The following is a 19,820-nucleotide window of genomic DNA, read 5'->3' as shown; positions in this document are numbered from 1 at the left end:
TTGGGGGGATCGTCGCTTGTAATTAGTCAGCGATTGGAATGCACGCCAGACTGATTTTGAGTCGTTCGCGCTAAACTGTTTTTCCAACTTTGCTGCATAGATCCTCTTTGCAATGTTAATTTCTTTAGTAAGCTGGTTTCTAGCTCGATTATACAGGGCCCTGTCCCCGCTCTGATATGCATCTTCCTTAGCTTGGCGAAGCTGCTTAAGTTTAGCAGTGAACCACGGCTTGTTGTTGTTGCAGTGAACCACGGCTTGTGGTTGTCCGAAATGATTTTGTTGGTACACAAACCTCTTCACAGAAACTGATATAGGATGTGACAGTGTCCGTATATTCATTCAGGCTGCCAGCTGAATTTTCAAAGACACTCCAGTCTGTGCAGTCTAAACAGCTTTGAAGTTCCATCTTGGCTTCATTGGTCCACTTTTTGACTGTTTTCACTGTAGGCTTCGCACATTTAAGTTCTTGCTTGTACGTCGGTATTAAGTGAATTAAGCAGTGATCAGACGAGCCCAGGGCTGCACGAGGTATAGCACGGTATGCGTTTTTTACCGTAGTGTAGCAGTGGTCTAAAGTATTATTTTCCCTGGTAGGACAGTCGATGTGCTGCTTGTATTTAGGGAGTTCGTGGTTGAGTTTAGCTTTGTTAAAGTCCCCGAGAATAATGAGGGGTGAGTCCGGGTGTTTTTTTTCAATTTCATTGACTTGTTCGGTGAGCGTTAGCAATGCGGCATTCGTGTTAGCTTGCGGTGTAATATAGACTCCAGCCAGTATACACGATGCAAACTCACGTGGGGAGTAGAATGGTTTACAGTTCAAAAACAGCCACTCCAAATGCGGGCTGCAGTGTGTGCTGAACACCGTGACGTCCGTACACCATTTTCCGTTGATATGGAGGCATATCCCGCCGCCCTTCGTTTTCCCCGATGATTCCATGTCGCGGTCCGCTCGATGAATGTTAAAGCCGGGAAGCATGACGGCGCCATCGGGTACAGCGTCGCAAAGCCAGGTCTCCGTGAAGCACATGGCCGCGGAACGTCCGAAGTCTTTACTGGTCTTTAACAGAAGATGAAGCTCGTCCATTTTGTTGGGTAGGGAGCGTACATTCGCGAGGTGGATCGACGGGAACGCCAATCTGTGTCCTCTCATGCGGAGTTTCACCTGAATGCCGGCTCGTTTTCCTCTGTGGCGTCGCTTCCGCATCCATGCGCCGAAAACCGCGGACGCCGCTCCGGTGAGTAACTCGGGGAAAAAACTGAGCGGATTTTCGGAAGTTGGTGACAGAAAGTCCGGAGTAGCCTCCTTGATGGTTAGCAGGTTTTCCCTTGTGTAAGTGAGTCGTGTAAGGTCTCCAAAGACGGACGAAAAACACAAAAACAAAGACAATACTAGAGAGCGCGTTACCGAGGCGACCACACTGGTTGGCGCCATCTTGGTTTTTTTTTCATCCACCTTAACGGCTTGGTGGAAAAGCCCAGAAGCTATATATATAATATTTTTATGACACGTGATGAACTGTTCCAAGAATTTCAAATAACAAGTGCAAACTTTCTTCCATACAATAAATTCAAAACAGCCATAAAAAAAAGAATACCAACACTTCAGGGCACCCTTGATCCACAGGAGTTTGTTCAGCAAATAGGGAAGCCATTTCCATCCATCCATTTTCAACACCGCTTATCCTGGTTAGGGTCATGGGACGCTGGAGCCTATCCCAGCTGACTTTGGGCGAAAGGCAGACTATACCCTGAACTGATCGCCAGTCAGTCGCAGGGCACATATAGACACGGACAACCATCCACATTCACATTCACACCATCACTGAGTGGGAACTGAACCCACGCTGCCCGCACCAAAGTCAGGCGAGTGTACCAGTACACCATCAGTGACTCAGATAGTGAAACTTCTCCCACAAAGGAAAACAAATTTTAAAATCTTTCAAAAGTTTATAATCTCATGCACTAAATCATTTACCAATCACTAAATGGGAGGAGGACCGCAATTACTGGATACAGATGTGTAAGAATACATTTAGGATGAAAAAAAAGAAAGGAAAATTTACAGTTTATACAATATAAAGTTCTCCAAAGAACACACTTTACTCAATATACTATGCATAAAATGGGCTTCTTTTCATCTTATATGCACGCAATGCACTAAAAATACCGCAGAAAACCTATTTTCATGCTGTATGGGAATGCACAGCAATTCAATGCTTTTGGAGGTTGGTTGAACTGCAGAATTCCACTATCCTCAAGATTGTGCATACTTGGTGACTTAAGCATAATTGACAACCCAAATGAATATTCACAATCAATACTTGTTGCGCTAGCTGCCGCTGAGAAAACAATTTTATTAAACTAGAAAAATAAACAATCTATTAATATTAATAACTGATAAAAGCTCACCATAGAATATATTGTATTTCAAAAAATATCTGCGGAATGAAAAAAATCAATTACGTAATTTCACAGATAGCTGGTCACCCTTCTTTAACATCCATCTATCTGCCGGAGGTGGGAGTTGAAACTCCTTCTGACAGGGGATTCTACCAGACGTTCCCAGGAAACCCTCACAATACGTTTGGGCCTATCGGACCGGCATCTTCCCCCACCATCAGAACCAACTCACTTTTTTTTCTCCTTTTTTTTTTTTTAACGTGGGTCCCCCTTCCCATGGGCTCACCCCCTTGTGGGAGGGGCCTTGTGGGAGGGGCACCTGCCCCTCCGATACGCCAATCTCTGGAGGACCACTTCGGGCCAATTATACATGGGGGGTGGTGGTGACGGGGAATGTGGCGGTGTGGGGGTTGAGGGGTTGGTGTGGGGGTCCCTGCGGCCTCCTCCGAGTGGTCGGTTTTCAGGCCACCCCGGTGGGGCTGGTGGACCATCTTGGATCCCTCGGTGTGGGAGGTGTACCGTCCACCGGGCCTCTCTCCAACATGTGCGGTCATTTCCACGTTGATTGGGATGTACGAAGGAAATGTGCTTGGATTCATGCGTACGCACAGGTTCATACATCTAGATATTTTTGTGCGTACGATGTTTTTCTGGATTTGAGCGTACGCCATGTTTTAGTAGGGAAGTCTTTGTACAACCCCAATTCCACTGAAGTTGGGACGTTGTGTTAAACATAAATAAAAACAGAATACAATGATTTGCAAATCATGTTAAACCTATATTTAATTGAATACACCACACAGACAAGATATTTAATGTTCAAACTGATAAACTTCATGCCCGTGACCTTTGATCTCTCAGGCGGCACTGCATCAAAAACTGACATCAATGTGTAAAGAATATCACCACATGGGCTCAGAAACAGTTCCAAAACCAATGTCAGTAAATACAGTTCGGCACTACATCCGTAAGTGCAACTTGAAACTCTACTATGCAAAGCAAAAGCCATTTATCAACAACACCCAGAAATGCCGCCGGCTTCTCTGGGCCCGAGCTCATCGGAGATGGACTGATGCAAAGTGGAAAAGTGTTCTGTGGTCCGACAAGTCCACATTTCAAATTGTTTTTGGAAATTGTGGACATCATGTCCTCCAGGCCAAAGAGGAAAAGAACCATCCGAACTGTTATGGACGCTAAGTTCAAAAGCCAGGATCTGTGATGGTATGGGGCTGTGTTAGTGCCAATGGCATGGGTAACTTACACATCTGTAAGGCCCCATTAATACTGAAAGGTACATACAGGTTTTGGAGAAACATATGCTGCCATCCAAGCAACATCTTTTTCATGGGCGCTCCTGCTTATTTCAGCAAGACAATGCCAAACCACATGCTGCACATGTTACAACAGCGTGGCTTTGTAGTAAAAGAGTGTGGGTACTAGACTGGCCTGCATGCAGTCCAGACCTGTCTCCCATTGAAAATGTGTGGCGCATTACGAAGCATAAAATACGACAACGGAGACCCCGGACTGTTGAACAGCTGAAGCTTTACATCAAGCAAGAATGGGAAAGAATTCCACCTACAAAGCTTCAATAATTGGTGTCCTCAGTTCCCAAACGTTTATTGAATGTTGTTAAAAGAAAAGGCGATGTAACACAGTGGTAAACATGACCCTGTCCCAGCTTTTTTGGAACGTGTTGCAGCCATAACATTTTAAGTTAATGATTATTTGCTACAAACAATAAAGTTTATCAGTTTGAACATTAAATATCATTTCGTTGTAGTGTATTCAATTAAATATAGTTTGAAGATGATTTGCAAATCATTGTATTCTGTTTTTATATATGTTTAACACAACATCCCAACTTCATTGGAATTGGGGTTGTACATGAGGCCCCAGGAAAGAAGCTGGAAAGGAAGTAAGGCCAGAAGTTTAGGGGCAGGGTTAAAATTATTTTACCATGGTGTAGATGGGAAGAGAAATGGAGTAGGAGTTAATTTAAAGGAAGACTTTGCTAAGAATGTCTTGTAGGTGAAAAGAGTATCAGATTGAGTGATGAGGTTGAAATTGAGGAATAATGTGATTAGTGGCTATGCCCCACATGTACGATGTGACCTAGAGATAAAAGAGAAATTCTGGAAGGAGCTCGAATAAGTAGTTCTGAGCATCCCAGACAGAGAGAGAGTCGTGATTGGTGCAGATTGTAATGGACATGTTGGTGAAGGAAATAGGGGTGATGAAGAAGTGATGGGTAAGTTTGGCATCCAGGAAAGGAACTTGGAGGGATCGATTGGTGGTAGACTTTGCAAAAAGGATGGAAATGGATATAGTAAACACTTTCATCCAGAAGAGGCCGGAGCAAAGAGTGACTAATGTTGGTGTGTCTGCATTATATCCTATGCAGGGCCCAAGTCCCAAAATTACAAATTAATAAACTACCACCAAACACACCAATTTGTGTCTGTTCGTTTTCCCTCAAGAAAGGTAAAACCAATCAAGAAACTCACACAGATATAATTTTGAGCCGTTCATGATTCTCAAGAGTTCAGCAAAAATATGTTGACAGAATTCTCGGCGCTTTCTGTCCTCCCTAGACCTGAACCTCTCGTCTTGCGTTGCAGGCCAAATGAAAATGACACACCTTTCCCTGGTCGCCCCACAATTTGTAGATTACAACACAACTACGGGGAGTGTGGTGTTCCTCCTCACAGCTGGCTTGTCTCAGTTGGCTCCCGGTCATCCTGACCTGCTGTCTTCCCCCCTTTCTCTGGTGGATGTCTTGTTTTCCTGGAGCTGCCAACTAGAACATTCCGCAGCCTCTCTCTTTTGTAAGATCCTGTAAACAACTTGTCCAAGCACACACGCTGCAAGCATATTGCAGAAGCTAAAATGTTTCAATGTTACTGTGGGGCCACGAGGGTAAGCAATCTCATACTGAATACTAAATCTGTGAATACTATTAGAATTGATAACATAAGAATTCTATTGTATGGTCAATACAACAATCCATAACGTGTATTTTATTCTATGGCTCAGTGGGTACGGAAAGTATTCAGACCCCCTTAAATTTTTCACTCTTTGTTTTATTGCAGGCATTTGCTAAAATCATTTCAGTTAATTTTTTTCATGATTAATGTACACACAGCACCCCATATTGGCAGAAAAAAACAGAATTGTTGAATTTTTTAAAATTTTTATTAAAAAAGAAAAACTGTAATATCACAAAGCACTAAGTATTCAGACCCTTTGCTGTGACACTCATATATTTAACTCGGGTGCTGTCCATTTCTTCTGATCATCCTTGAGAGTGTTCTACACCTTCATTGGAGTCCAGCTGTGTTTGATTATACTGATTGGACTTGATTAGGAACACCATACACCTGTCTATATAAGACCTTACAGCTCACAGTGCATGTCAGAGCAAATGAGAATCATGAGGTCAAAGGAACTGCCTGAAGAGCTCAGAGACCGAATTGTGGCAAGGCACAGATCTGGCCAAGGTTACAAAAAAAAATTATGCTGCAGTTAAGGTTCCTAAGAGCACAGTGGTCTCCATAATCCTTAAATAGAAAACGTTTGGGATAACCAGAACCCTTCCTAGAGCTGGCCGTCTGGCCAAACTGAGCAATTGGGGGAGATGAGCCTTGGTGAGAGAGGTAAAGAAGAACCCAAAGATCGCTGTGGCTGAGCTCCGGAGATGCAGTTGGGAGATGGGAGAAAATTCTAGAAAGTCAACCATAACTGCAGCCCTCCACCAGTCAGGGCTTTATGGCAGAGTGGTCCGACACATGGAAGCCCGCATGGAGTTTGCTAAAAAAAAAAAAAAAAAAAACACTTGAAGGACTCCAAGATGGTGAGAAATAAGATTCTCTGGTCTGATGAGACCAAGATATAACTTTTTGGCCTTAATTCTAAACGGTATGTGTGGAGAAACCCAGGCACTGCTCCTGTCCAATACAGTCCGAATAGTGAAGCATGGTGGTGGCCGCATCATGCTGTGGGTGTGTTTTTCAGCTGCACGGACAGGACGACTGGTTGCAATCGAAGGAAAGATGAATGCGGCCAAGTACAGGGATATCCTGGATGAAAACTTTCTCCAGAGTGCTCAGGACCTCAGACTGGGCCGAACGTTTACGTTCCAACAAGACAATGACCTTCAGAACAACATGGCTTCAGAACAACTCCGTGACTGTTCTTGAATGGCCCAGCCAGAGCTCTGATTTAAACCCAATTGAGCATCTCTGGTAAGGACTGAAAATGGCTGTCCACCAACGTTCACCATCCAACCTGACAGAACTGGAGAGGTAACCAGAGATAAACTCTACTTGTAGTGTATTCAATTAAATATAGGTCGAACATGATTTGAAAATCATTGTATTGTTTTTATTTGTTTAACACAATTTCCCAACTTCATTGGAATTGGGGTTGTAATACAAACAGTCAAACATTGTGGTGGTAATGTGATGGTCTGGGGCTGCTTTGCAGCTTCAGGACCTGGACGACTTGCTGTGATTGATGGAACTATGAATTCTGGTCTTTACCAGAAGGAGAATGTTCGGCCATCAGTTTGTGAGCTCAAGCTGAAGCGCGCTTTGGTTCTGTAGCAGGACGATCCAAACCACACCATCAAGTCAACTTCTGAATGGCTTTGTCAAAGTCTGGACTTGAATCCGCTTTTCAAACAAAAATACATCCCATGTCCTGCTGTGCATTCGTTGCAGGACCTGGCTCATTTTGTTCTAGTATCCTGGGAGACTTTTTTGGGAAAAAAAACAAAAAGATCCATTGCTGCAACAGACTGTAGGCTAGCTACCCTTAAAGGTCAGAGGACAACAATTTATTGTTTTTCCTTGATAACTCTAGAACCCCTTTACAAACCACATCTGCCATTTTGAAGTGATTATATATCAGCTTGGTCAGCTATGGGCGCAAATCAAGCATTCCAAACTCTATGCTGATCACTTTGAACCGGCGTGTTTTGAGAAAGACTTAGCAGAAAGCATTGGATTCAGAGGTAGAGGCTGAAATCAGCTGCGGTGCCAACTATTTTTCTTACGGCCATCAGGACCTCAAGCGCCAGCATGAAAACTAAATCTCACAGCTGCCACGGTGCCGCGGCGCAGACAAGAGGTGAGGATTTCCTTGTATATACCTACGACTCTATTATGGTCACGATGCACTGGAGACGAGGAAAAAAATACCCACGCAGTACTTTTCAGTACTGTCGTCTGTACTTTTGCCTATATGACAAGCCAACAGAAACGCCGCACAGAAATATATAATATATGCTACTCGACCGAGGGGCACACAATATATACAAATACTGCATACTATGTAAAAGCTTGTGCAATGTCACTGAAACATACATGAATATAAAATATGTATCGTCGTGATAAAAAATATTGGCACCCCTGGCCATTATTTCAAGCCATGACTATAAAAAGACATGCTTTTGACATACCGTCACATCGAGCGAGTGGCCACTATCTTTTTCTGTTGTACAGCTGCTAGTTGGCTGCTTGTTGTCATTACTGTCAGGTTCCGACCTCCTGATCAGCTCAAACATGTACGGTTTGATGATGACAAGTTCAGTTGGGTGCTCCTGTACATCGAAATCCTCCTCCTCCTCATATTCCAACATGTTGGTCGCCATTGTGTATAGTGTGTAGCGTGCTGTGTTTGTCAATTGTAACGTCACTTCTGGTAGCCATTGTGGTGGATAGAGTAACTACACCCCGGTGTCTTGAGCTTCGGGTATGTTCGGGGAGGGCTCAATTTTTTTAGCTAAAGTATGGTTGAAAACCTGCTTGAAGTTATGTGCATGTATTACATAAAATATAAACAATGCAAATATTAATTTTAACTGACCCAATAACATCTTTGTCATCTGACCTAACGCGAGAGTAAATGAAAGACTCCCCTCACACCTCTCTTCCCCTCACACACAAATGGGGAAGGCGCAGTACAAACATGCAAGGATAGGAACAGAATGGCTAATTGTGAACTTTTTGTTGTTTTAGCTTGAATAAATAAATTAAAATATTTCTAGATATAAAATGCTGGAGGGGCTTAACCGTGGCTACACAGATTTCTGACAGGGCTACAGCACCCCTTACATATAGTGCCGTCCCTGTGTATGAATGATGCCTTCATTTAAAAGTCGGAAACATCAAAACTAGGCAAGAGGAACCTAGTAAAAATAAAGTATGTGGGGTGTCTGTGAACAAATCGTAATTTAGTAACAACTCATTTTACGAACAGTACAACCACAACAATTCCTGAACAGTCATGTCACTCACATAACTACTTCTTCTTTTCCTTTCGGCTTGTCCCTTTAGAGGTCGCCACAGCGTGTCATCCTTTTCCATGTAAGTCTATTTCCTGCATACTCCTTTCGAACACCAACTTCCCTCATGTCTTCCCTCACGACATCCGTCAACCTTTTCTTTGGTCTTCCTCTAGCTCTCTTGCCTGGCAGCTCCATCCTCATCATCCTTCTACCAATATACTCACTATTTCTCCTCTGGACGTGTCCAAACCATTGAAGTCTGCTCTCTCTAACTTTTGTCTCCAAAACATCGAACCTTGCCTGTCCCTCTGATGAGCTCATTTCTAATTTTATCCAACCTGGTCACTCCGAGAGCGAACCTCAACATCTTCATTTCCGCCACCTCCAGCTCTGCTTCCAGTTGTCTCTTCAGTGCCACTATCTCTAATCTGTACATCATGGCTGGCATCACCACTGTTTTATAAACTTTGCCCTTCATCCTAGCAGAGACTTTTCTGTCACATAACACACCTTCCTCCACCTGTTCCATCCTGCTTGGACCCGTTTCTTCACTTCCTGACCACACTCACCATTGCTGTGGACGGTTGACCCCAAGTATTTGAAGTCCTCCACCCTTGCTATCTCTTCTCCCTGTAGCCTCACTCTTCCCCCACCACCCCTCTCATTCATGCACATATATTCTGTTTTACTTCGGCTAATCTTCATTCCTCTGCTTTCCAGTGCATGCCTCCATCTTTCTAATCTGTTCCTCCACCTGCTCCCTGCTTTCACTGCAGATCACAATGTCATCTGCAAACATCTTGGTCCATGGGGATTCCAGTCTAACCTCATCCGTCAGCCTATCCATCACCACTGCAAACAGGAAGAGGCTCAGGGCTGATACCTGATGCAGTCCCACCTCCACCTTAAATTTGTCTGTCACACTTACAGCACACCTCATCCCTGTTCTGCTGGACATGTACGAAGACATGTCCTGTATGATTCTTACATACTTCTCTGCCACTCCAGACTTCCGCATGCAGTACCACAGTTCCTCTCTGGGTACTCTGTCTCTCAAGGCAATTAATGCATCTGTGGTACTCTTTCTAGGCATGAAACCATACTGTTGCTCGCAAATACTCACTTCTGTCTTGAGTCTAGCCTCCACTACTCTTTCCCATAACTTATTTGTGTGGCTCATCAACTTTATTCCTCTATAGTTCCCACAGCTCTGCACATCACCCTTGTTCTTAAAAATGGACACCAGAAAACATTTCCTCCTTTCCTCAGGCATCTTCTCACGCGCTAGAATTCTATTGAACAAGCTGGTCAAAAACTCCACAGCCACCTCTCCTAGATGCTTCCATACCACTACAGGAATGTCATCAGGACCAACTGCCTTTCCATTTTTCATCCTCTTTAATGCCTTTCTAACTTCCCCCTTACTAATCATTGCCACTTCCTGGTCCACCACACTTGCCTCTTCTACTCTCCCTTCTCTCTCATTTTCCTCATTCATCAACTCCTCGAAGTATTCTTTCCATCTATCTAGCACACTACTGGCACCAGTCAACATATTTCCATCTGTATCCTTAATAAACCTAACCTGCTGCACATCCTTCCCATCTCTATCCCTCTGTCTGGCCAACCTGTATAGATCCTTTTCTCCTCCTTTCGTGTCCAAACTGGCATACATGTCATCATTGTTTGGCCTTTGCCACCTCTACCTTTGCCCTGTGTCGCATCTCAATGTAATCCTTTCGCCTCTCCTCGGTCCTCTCAGTGCACCACTTCTTCTTAGCTAACCTTTTTCCTTGTATGATTTCCTGTACTGTGAGGTTCCACCACCAAGTCTCCTTCTCTCCTTTCCTGCCAGAAGATACACCAAGTACCCTCCTGCCTGCCTCGCTGATCACATTGGCTGCAATGGTCCAGTCTTCTGGAAGCTCCTCCTGTCCACCAAGAGCCTGTCTCACCTCTTCCCAAAAAGCTGCACAACACTCGTCCTGTCTCAGCTTCCACCACATGGTTCCATGCTCTGCCTTTGTCTTCCTCATGTTCCTCCCCTCCATCAGAGTCACCTTACACACCACCATCCTATGCTGTCTAGTCACACTCTCCCCTGCCACAACCTTACAGTCAGTAACCTCCTTCAGATTACATCGTCTGCACAAAATGTAATCCACCTGCGTGCTTCTACCTCCGCTCTTCTAGGTCACCCAATGTTCCTGCCTCTTCTGGAAAAAAGTGTTCACTACAGCCAATTGCATCCTTTTTGCAAAGTCTACCACCATCTGTCCCTTCAAGTTCCTTTCCTGGATGCCGTACTTACCCATCACTTCTTCATCACCCCTGTTTCTTTCACCAACATGTCCATTAAAATCTGCACCAATCATGACTCTCTCTCTGTCTGGGATGCTCAGAACTACTTCGTCTAGCTCCTTCCAGAATTTCTCTTTCACCTCTAGGTCACATCCTACCTGTGGGGCATAGCCACTAATCACATTAGACATAACACCCTCAATTTAAAGTTTCAGCCTCATCACTCGATACTCTTTTTACCTCCAAGCCATTCTGAGCCAACTCTTTTAAAATAACCCCAACTCCTTCCCATCTACACCATGGTACACCATGGTAAAATAATTTAAACCCTGCCCCTAAATTTAAGAGCCTTACTCCCTTTCCACCTGGCCTCCTGGACACACAATATATCAACCTTTCTCCTAATCATCATGTCAACCAACTCCCGAGATTTTCCTGTCATAATCCCAACATTCAAAGTCCCCACATTCAGTTCGAGGCTCTGTGCTTTCCTCTTCTCTTTCTGCCGAAGAGCCCGCTTTCCACCTCTTCTTCTTCGACTTCGACTTCAACCCCCTTGGACTCCGCCAAGGCTGCCCTTTGTCGCCGATTCTGTTCATAACTTTTATGGACAGAATTTCTAGGCGCAGCCAAGGCGGTGGTCCGGTAGAGGGGTAGAGGTAGAGGGGGTCCGGTTTGGTGGCCTCAGTATTGCATCTCTGCTTTTTGCTGATGATGTGGTTCTGTTGGCTTCATCAAGCCATGAGCTCCAACTCTCACTGGAGCAGTTCGCAGCCGAGTGTGAAGTGGCTGGGATGAGAATCAGCACCTCCAAATCTGAGACCATGGTCCTCAGTCAGAAAAGGGTGGCATGCCCTCTCCAGGTCGGGGATGAGATCCTGCCCCAAGTGGAGGAGTTCAAGTATCTTGGGGTCTTGTTCACGAGTGAGGGAAGAATGGAACGGGAGATCGACAGGCGGATCGGTGCAGCGTCTGCAGTGATGCGGACTGTGTATCGGTCCGTTGTGATAAAGAAGAAGCTAAGCTGAAAGGCGAAGCTCTCAATTTACCGGTCGATCTTCATTCCTACTCTCACCTATGGTCATGAGCTGTGGGTCGTGACCGAAAGAACGAGGTCCCGGATACAAGCGGCCGAAATGAGTTTCCTCCGCAGGGTGTCCGGGCTCTCCCTTAGAGATAGGGTGAGAAGCTCGGTCATCCGGGAGGATCTCAGAGTAGAGCCGCTGCTCCTCCGCATTGAGAGGAGCCAGATGAGGTGGCTGATTCATCTGATTCGGATGCCTCCCGGATGCCTCCCAGGTGAGGTGTTCCGGGCACGTCCCACAGGGAGGAGACCCCGGGGACGACCCAGGACACGCTGGAGAGACTACGTCCTTTGGCTGGCCTGGGAACGCCTCGGGATCCCCCCGGAAGAGCTGGATGAAGTGGCTGGGGAGAGGGAAGTCTGGGCGTCCCCGCTCAAGCTACTGCCCCCGTGACCCGACCCGGATAAGCGGTAGAAAATGGATGGATGGATGGACAGTATATAATTTCATTTTACATTGCAGCCTGTCTGTTCCTGAACTGTATTATTTTTTAGACAGTACGAATTTGCCTAAGGTCCGTCTATAGTACAGTACCATGCCAAGTATTCCAATACGCACCACAGACCTTTTCATTGCTCTAATCCTATGCTCTCTCTCTCTCCCTCTCTCTCTCTCATTTACTTTTTATTTATTTATTTTTTAGACAGTAGGAATATGCCATACGGTCGACCTGCAGTACAGTACAATACAAAGTATTCCATTCTGCACCAGACTGACTATATCTGTGGGTACAACGAGGATCTTGCAATGCCTCTCTGGACATCATACAGCGTTAGCTCACAGGTACTGTATATGTAATTTGTTTTTGCCAAAGTGAGTGTGGATAATACTTTTTGTTTGTCACTTATTGTTTCACATCAGATCATTAAATATTAAGGTTATAATAGCATTTAATTAGAATAAGTAATAATGATTGTTTTAATGAAATTATTATTATTTTAAGAGTATTTTGATGAGTGCCAAATAAAGCTTTCATCTTTTTCAAACTATATCAAAGCAAGAATTATGTTGATTTAAACGGATGACCAACACAAATTGGGGCAAAGACTGAGGTCAGTTTTGAAATCAATTTAAATGTTTTTTTCAGCATATTCTTAAATTCATGAGATTATTTTTGTTACTGCTGAGAATGTACAATTTGGCTGTGTGTGTATATTTTTCGACAGTTTTTGTTGTTAGTTTTTTTTTTTAACACTTAAGAAACAAGCTTTTGTTAGTCCTGCAATGGGGTCCCGGGTTCAAATCTGCCCTTCCTGTGTGGAGTGTGCATGTTCTCCCGATGCCTGTTTGGGTTTTCTTCGCGTACTCTGGTCTCCTACCACATTCCAAAAACATGCTGGTAGGTTAAGTGAAGACTAAATTGCCCATAGGTGTGAATGTTAGTGTGAATGATTGTCTATATGTTCCCCGCGATTGGCTGGCAACCAGTTCAGGGTGTACCCTGCCTCTCGCTCACAGTCAGCTGGGATCTGCTTCAGCATATCCACAACTCTAGTAAGGATAAGAGGTGTAGAAAATGGATGAATGGAAGGTATTACGACTGAGGAGAATGAGAACAGCAGTTTATGTGGTAACTACACATGAATAAATACTATATGCAGATGTGAATGGTTAATGTAAAGTAAATGATTTTTCAGCACACATCAAAACCCTTAAAACATCCATCCACCCATTATTTGAGCCGCTTCTCCTCACTAGGGTCGCGGGCGTGCTGGAGCCTATTCCAGCTATCATCGGGCAGGAGGCGGGGTACACCCTGAACTGGTTGCCAGCCAATCGCAGGGCAGATGCAAACAAACAACCATTCGCACTCACATTCTCACCTCCGGCCATTTAGAGTCGTCAATCAACCTACCCTGCATGTGTTTGGGATGTGGGAGGAAACCGGAGTACCCGGAGAAAACCCACGGAGGCACGGGGAGAACATGCAAACTCCACACAGGCGGGGCTGGGGACTGAACCCCGGTCCCCAGAACTGTGAGGCAGACGCTCTAACCAGTCTAACAGTTAACATTTAAATACAAAGAAAAACAATAATTTAAAGGTCCCTGCTATCAGATCAGATCTTTGATGGCCGTTTATCAAGTTTGCAGGATAATTTGGGTTGAAAAGGGCCAGAACGGCATGGTGCACAGGATAAGGGTACGCCAGTTCGTATCCCCAACCGAGCGTATGTCGTCGTTGTGTCCCTGGACAACTTAACCCACATTGCCCATGAATAGATATGGCTGAATGTTCAGTGGTGGTCGGATAGGCCGTAGGGGCAGAATGGCAGCCACACTTCGATCAGTGGCTACACAAGTATCTTACTATCATTATGGTGTGACTGTGGAGTGAATGAATGTGTGAAATTGTCAAGTGTCTGAGTAGCATGAAAAGCGCTATATAAGTGTAATGCATTATTATTATTATTATTATTATTATTATTATTATTATAGAATGTCATTTTTTTCCAACCATTTTAGTCGGTCTTTTCTTTTTGGCAGTTGAAAAGGCCAGATTTCTCATTAAAATGTGACATGTAAATGACCCCTCACATTATTCTATTGGAGGAGTTTGTGTGTGCGGCACGGTGGACGACTGGTTAGAGCGTCAGCCTCACAGTTCTGAGGACCTGAGTTCAATCCCCGGCCCCGCCTGTGTGGAGTTTGCTTTTTCTCCCCGTGCCTGCGTGGGTTTTCTCCGGGCACTCCGGTTGCAACTACCGAGTTGCTGAGCTGGCGGCCTCTTCTATCCCTGGGGTTAAGGTCACCAAGGTCGTTAAAAGCTCCTCTGTGGCAGGGCCTCAGGGATGGATGAGATCCGCCCAGAATGCCTAAAGTCTCTGGATGTTGTGGGGTTGTCCTGGCTGATATGTCTCTGCAACATCGCATGGACATTGGGAACATTACCTCTGGATTGGCAGACCAAGGGGGTGGTCTCCCTTTTTAAGAAGGGGGACTGGAGGGAGTGTTCCAATACAGGGGGATACACTCCTTAGCCTCCATGGTAAGGTATATTCAGGAGTTCTGGAGTGGATCAGTCAGATTCAGGAGGAGCAGTGTGTTTTTTGTCCTGGCCGTGGAACAGGGGACTAGCGCTAAACCCTCAGCAGGGTCCTCGAGGATGCATGGGCGTTTACCCAACCAGTCTTCATGTGCTTTGTGGACTTGGGGAAGGCATTCGACCATGTTCTCCATGGGGTCCGGTTGAGGGTGCTCAGGCAGTATGGGATACCAGGCCCCTAATAGGGGCTGTTTGGTCCCTGTATGACAGGTGTCAGAGTTTGGTCAATAAGTCGGATTCGTTTCCAGCCAGGGTTGGACTCAGCCAAGGTTGTCCTTTGTCACCAGTTCTGTTCATAACTTTGAGATATAGAATTTCAAGGCGCAACAGATGCTTTGAGGGGTAGGTTTTGGTGGCCTCTGGATTGCATTTCTGCTTTTTGGAGATTATCTGATTCTGTTGGCTTCATCAAGCCATGAACTCCAACTCTCACCGGAGCGGTTCACAACCAAGTGTGAAGCGGTTGGGATGAACATCAGCACATCCAAATCATAGTCCTCAGTCGGAAAAGGTTGGCGTGCCCTCTTTAGGTTGGGAATGAGATCCTGTTGACGAGTGAGGGAAGAAAGGAATGGGAGATTGACAGGGGGAACGGTGCAGCATTTGTGGCGATGCAGACTCTGTATCGGTCTGTCATTGTAAAGAAGGAGCTGAGCTGAAAAGAAAAGCTCTCAATTTGCGGGTTCATCTATGTTCCTACCCTCACCTATCGCCACAAGCTGTGGGACATGACCAAAAGAACAAGATATCTTGTTCTTTCGGTTACAACCCACAGCTCGTGACCGAAAGAACAAGATTGCGGATAAAAACAGCCGAAATTATTTTCCTCTGTAGGGTGGCTGGATGGATGGATGCATAGCTGAAAATGAACTTAGCTCTGATGGGATCACTCATCTTCCCCAATTTTAATATGGAAAACATCTTGGTTCTGATTGGTCCATGTCACAGTGTCTGTGAGCATCTAGATTCTAGAAACTTGGGACGGTCAAGAATTCGTATCGACAGGCTCGTGTCCCTCTCGCAAGAGGTTGATCGCGGGACTTGAACTCAACCCGCATATGCTTCATTTGCAGCACATTGCTGTGCTTCTCCCACCTAAGTCCTCTTCAGCGGGTTGTCGTCATGAGCGGCCACAGGGGATGTTGTCACACACAGCACTCTGTCACCGGATGCGAGTACGCTGACGACCCACTGAGGAGGAACAAGGTGGGGGAAATACATCAATGTGGCGCAAATTAAGCGAATGCATGATGAATATATGAATGATTTTGAAACACAATTTTCACCAAGAGTTGGATTGTTCACCCAATAATAGGGAACATGATCTGAAAGGCGATGTGAGTGAAAATTAAAAGAGAGGAGGCATACTGTATTTTGTGGTTGCACTCATCATCTGCTTGCTCCCATTCATAGCAATTGAACCTGCCGCGCCAATCATCGCTTGCGACTGTGACCGCAAGCTTTGCTATTTAATCCACCAATGTTACATTAAAAATTAGAGGTATATTGTAGTTAAGTATTGTTTAAGACACACAGTTATGGAAACTTCCACAATGGAGTTGGGATTAACTTTCTGAAGAATATTTGATTTCCATTTTAGAGAATGCCACAAGTGTGTTCAGCTGTTAAATCTGCCCAAGGTGGCTACTTTAATGAGTCAAAGGTTTAGAATACATTTTTGTTTGTAGATTGATTACATGATTTCATTTGGAACTTGAGTAGGTTTTTTTTGTTCTGTGCGTTCATTTAGAGTAAAGGGGGAAACTGAACAGCGTAAATTTCAATTTAAAAAAAGCTGGAAAATTTGGGGTGTTCTAAAATGTTTGACCAGTAGTGCAAGTTGAATGTGAACAGAAGCAACACAAAGCAAGAGGAATCTTATCTCTAATAATAATAATAATAATACACACGTGATACTTCAAACATGGTCCTCGATGTGGTCATTCAGGTTGAAGTGTCTGCTTTGCCTGAAGTGCTGACCAACTGTGTTCGGCCAGATGCCAGAGTCCGATCAGCCTTCACCCAGTCCTGTACAAACTACAAGGCAGAAAAACATATCACGTATGCCTTCCTATACCCACCGCGTAAGTGAAAATCTTATTCTACTTTAGAAACTAAAAGAACAACTATTTGAATACATTTTAATTATTGTAAATCATTGATGTGATTGCTAAATTTGTTGCCTAGTCCTTCTTAGCGCAGGTACAGTATATCCAAATTTGAGTCATGGCTGTTAACATGAATGCAACTAAATTGCTCAAGTACGAGTAAATGCTGAGTTAAAATACATTACAATATGTCGATTAAATTGTTGGAACACCTGAAAAATAGTCCTCCAAAAATGGCAGAACATTTGTGGTTTATTTTCCCTCTTCTGGTTATACAAATTTGGCTGCATGTGAGACTAAATGTCTTTGCAGTTAACAACACTGGAAACCACACCAATAAGAATAAACATATTGTTAAATTAAAATCTTTGACAGTATCACAGCTAAAAAGCATATATTGTATATAAATTGACATTTTAGGGTTATGAGAAGCCAAAACATAGATATTTGCTGAAAGATGTATGATAATAAATAGGTTATATAGAATAAAGTGATAAATGTCATAATAGATTAAATCATTTTTGATTTTTTATTAATGGACTCGGGCACAGAAATATGCATGTCATGTCATTTTTAACTGCCTTGTAATGTCTCTTTTGTTAGCCTGTTGGCAAGATGTTAGATTGATTGCTTCAGATTCTTATATATGTATATACAGTATATAAAGTATTCACTCACTTGCCTTGACTACATTCGATTCCTAATCCATAGGGTTCAATATGACGTCGGTCCACCCTTTGCAGCTATAACAGCTTCAGCTCTTCTGGGAAGGCTGTCCACAGGATTAAGGAGTGTGTTTATGGGAATGTTTGACCATTCTTCCAGAAGCACATTTCTGAGGACACTACTGAAGTTGGACGAGAAGGCCGAGCTCTCAGTCTCTGTTCTAATTCATCCCAAAGGTGTTATATCGGGTTGAGGTCAGGACTCTGTACAGGCCAGTCAAGTTCATCCACACCTAGCTCTCTCATCCATGTTTTTATGGACCTGGCTTTTTGCAATGGTGCCATGTTAGAAACGGAAGAACTGTTCCCACAAAGTTGGGAGCGTGAAATTGTATTGGCTCCTTAGTTCCAGCAGTTGAGCTGGGCAGTGGCCGAAGGCAGGGAATGTCATCCTCTCTGGCAGGGAAGGAGCCCAAGCTATGTATGTAGAGCCAGGCCTTCTTGTCCAACATCACTGTGTGACGTCACCTCACAAATGCATTTCCCATACACACACACTCCTAAACCTTGTGTAGAGCCTTTTCAGAAGAGTTAAAGCTGTTATAGCTGTAAAAGGTGGACCAATGTAATATTCAAACCCACGGATTAAGAAGGGGATGTCACTTCAGACCATAAAGTATGTGAGTCAAGACAGGTAAGTGAATACTTTTGGTATATATATACACAGATATACACACACACGCACACACATGCACACACGCACACACACACACACACACAGCTCTTATGCCTTTACGCCCGGTAGCTAATGTGCCTGAACGCCATTAGTCAATTAGATTGTGGAGGCGGTCATCATGTCACCAATCAAAATATATTGCGATCCTCCATACTTAGTGTCTATGGAGCATAATGAATGAAATATGATGTTATTAGATAATTGTTTTGTAGTTTTAATATTTGTGTGGCCTTTGACACTGAAACACCGTAGTGCAATCAAACAATGCTTTCATAAAATATGTTTAATTCCGTATTAAATATTTTATTTCAGTTTAAAATTATATTATTATATATATATAATATATTGTTATTTGTTCAAATGTATTTTCTATTTTGACAGAATTATCTACAAGCATCGACAAAAAATATGAAGCTGTGTTCATAACCAACACTGTTCCTATGTATCCTGCATTCAAGAGTAAGACTCGCATTCAGCATAACCTGTATACTTCCTTCCCAAAGTAATTGAACATTGAGGCCAATTTATTTATTTTTGCTGTAGACTGAAAAGCATGTTTTTTTTTTTTTTTTTTACATCAGTTGATAAATATGGCATATGTAATATAACATTTTTTACTTCTCTGGTGTTTGCATCTGAAACTGATACGCAAGAAGATTATTTCGTATGAACCCAACCATTTCATGTGAGCAAAAAATATTGGAATATTTGTTGCCCAGTAGTATCCTATTACATTCCAACCGCTTAATGTATACACTGAGTTTCAGATTTGGGTATTGCATGTGAAGACTGCATTTCTGCTAGTTAGAGGAGTAACCAATATGAAAAGCAATGAGAAAAATAACTACTCAAACTGGAAGCTGAGAAAATATAGGAAAATTAATCAGCCATTACACAAACCACCAACTGAAGAAATCACTGGTGAATTATATATCATACATTGAACGGGTAAATCAAGTAAAAGAGCAGCACTTGATGACGGAAACATTTTGAGAACTAAAAAGAAAGACACTCAAAACAATTTTTAGTTACATCAGGGTAAAGGTAAAGGAAGTACAAGTAAACTTGTACACTTGAAAAAAAGGCAGTTGTCTATCGTGCCATTAAGCTTTGGAAGAGCTGCCCCCTCCACATAGGATAATCTAACGAGTTTGCATTCAAATACCATTAAAGAATGCATATCTGAGCTTA

At 43.6% G+C, this 19,820-nt stretch overlaps 1 protein-coding gene across 2 annotated transcripts in view; it reads left to right on the top strand.

Moving 5' to 3' along the window:
• The window catches only part of enpp2 (ectonucleotide pyrophosphatase/phosphodiesterase 2), a 297,302-nt gene that overhangs the window by 214,932 nt on the left and 62,550 nt on the right, over positions 1–19,820 (top strand). The window contains exons 20-22 of one of the 2 annotated variants that reach the window (XM_061673612.1): positions 12,719–12,858; positions 17,069–17,204; positions 19,011–19,088. In XM_061673612.1, coding sequence (XP_061529596.1) covers positions 12,719–12,858; positions 17,069–17,204; positions 19,011–19,088 — 354 coding nt within the window. Of the gene's footprint in view, positions 1–12,718; positions 12,859–17,068; positions 17,205–19,010; positions 19,089–19,820 lie in introns of those variants that run through there. The other variant, XM_061673611.1, reaches the window with a different exon arrangement.

The sequence above is a fragment of the Phycodurus eques genome, chromosome 4 (assembly GCF_024500275.1).
Source record: "Phycodurus eques isolate BA_2022a chromosome 4, UOR_Pequ_1.1, whole genome shotgun sequence".
NCBI lineage: Eukaryota > Metazoa > Chordata > Actinopteri > Syngnathiformes > Syngnathidae > Phycodurus > Phycodurus eques.
The sequence above is the reverse complement of the archived record's forward strand: the minus strand, read 5'-3'. Positions and strand labels throughout refer to the sequence as shown.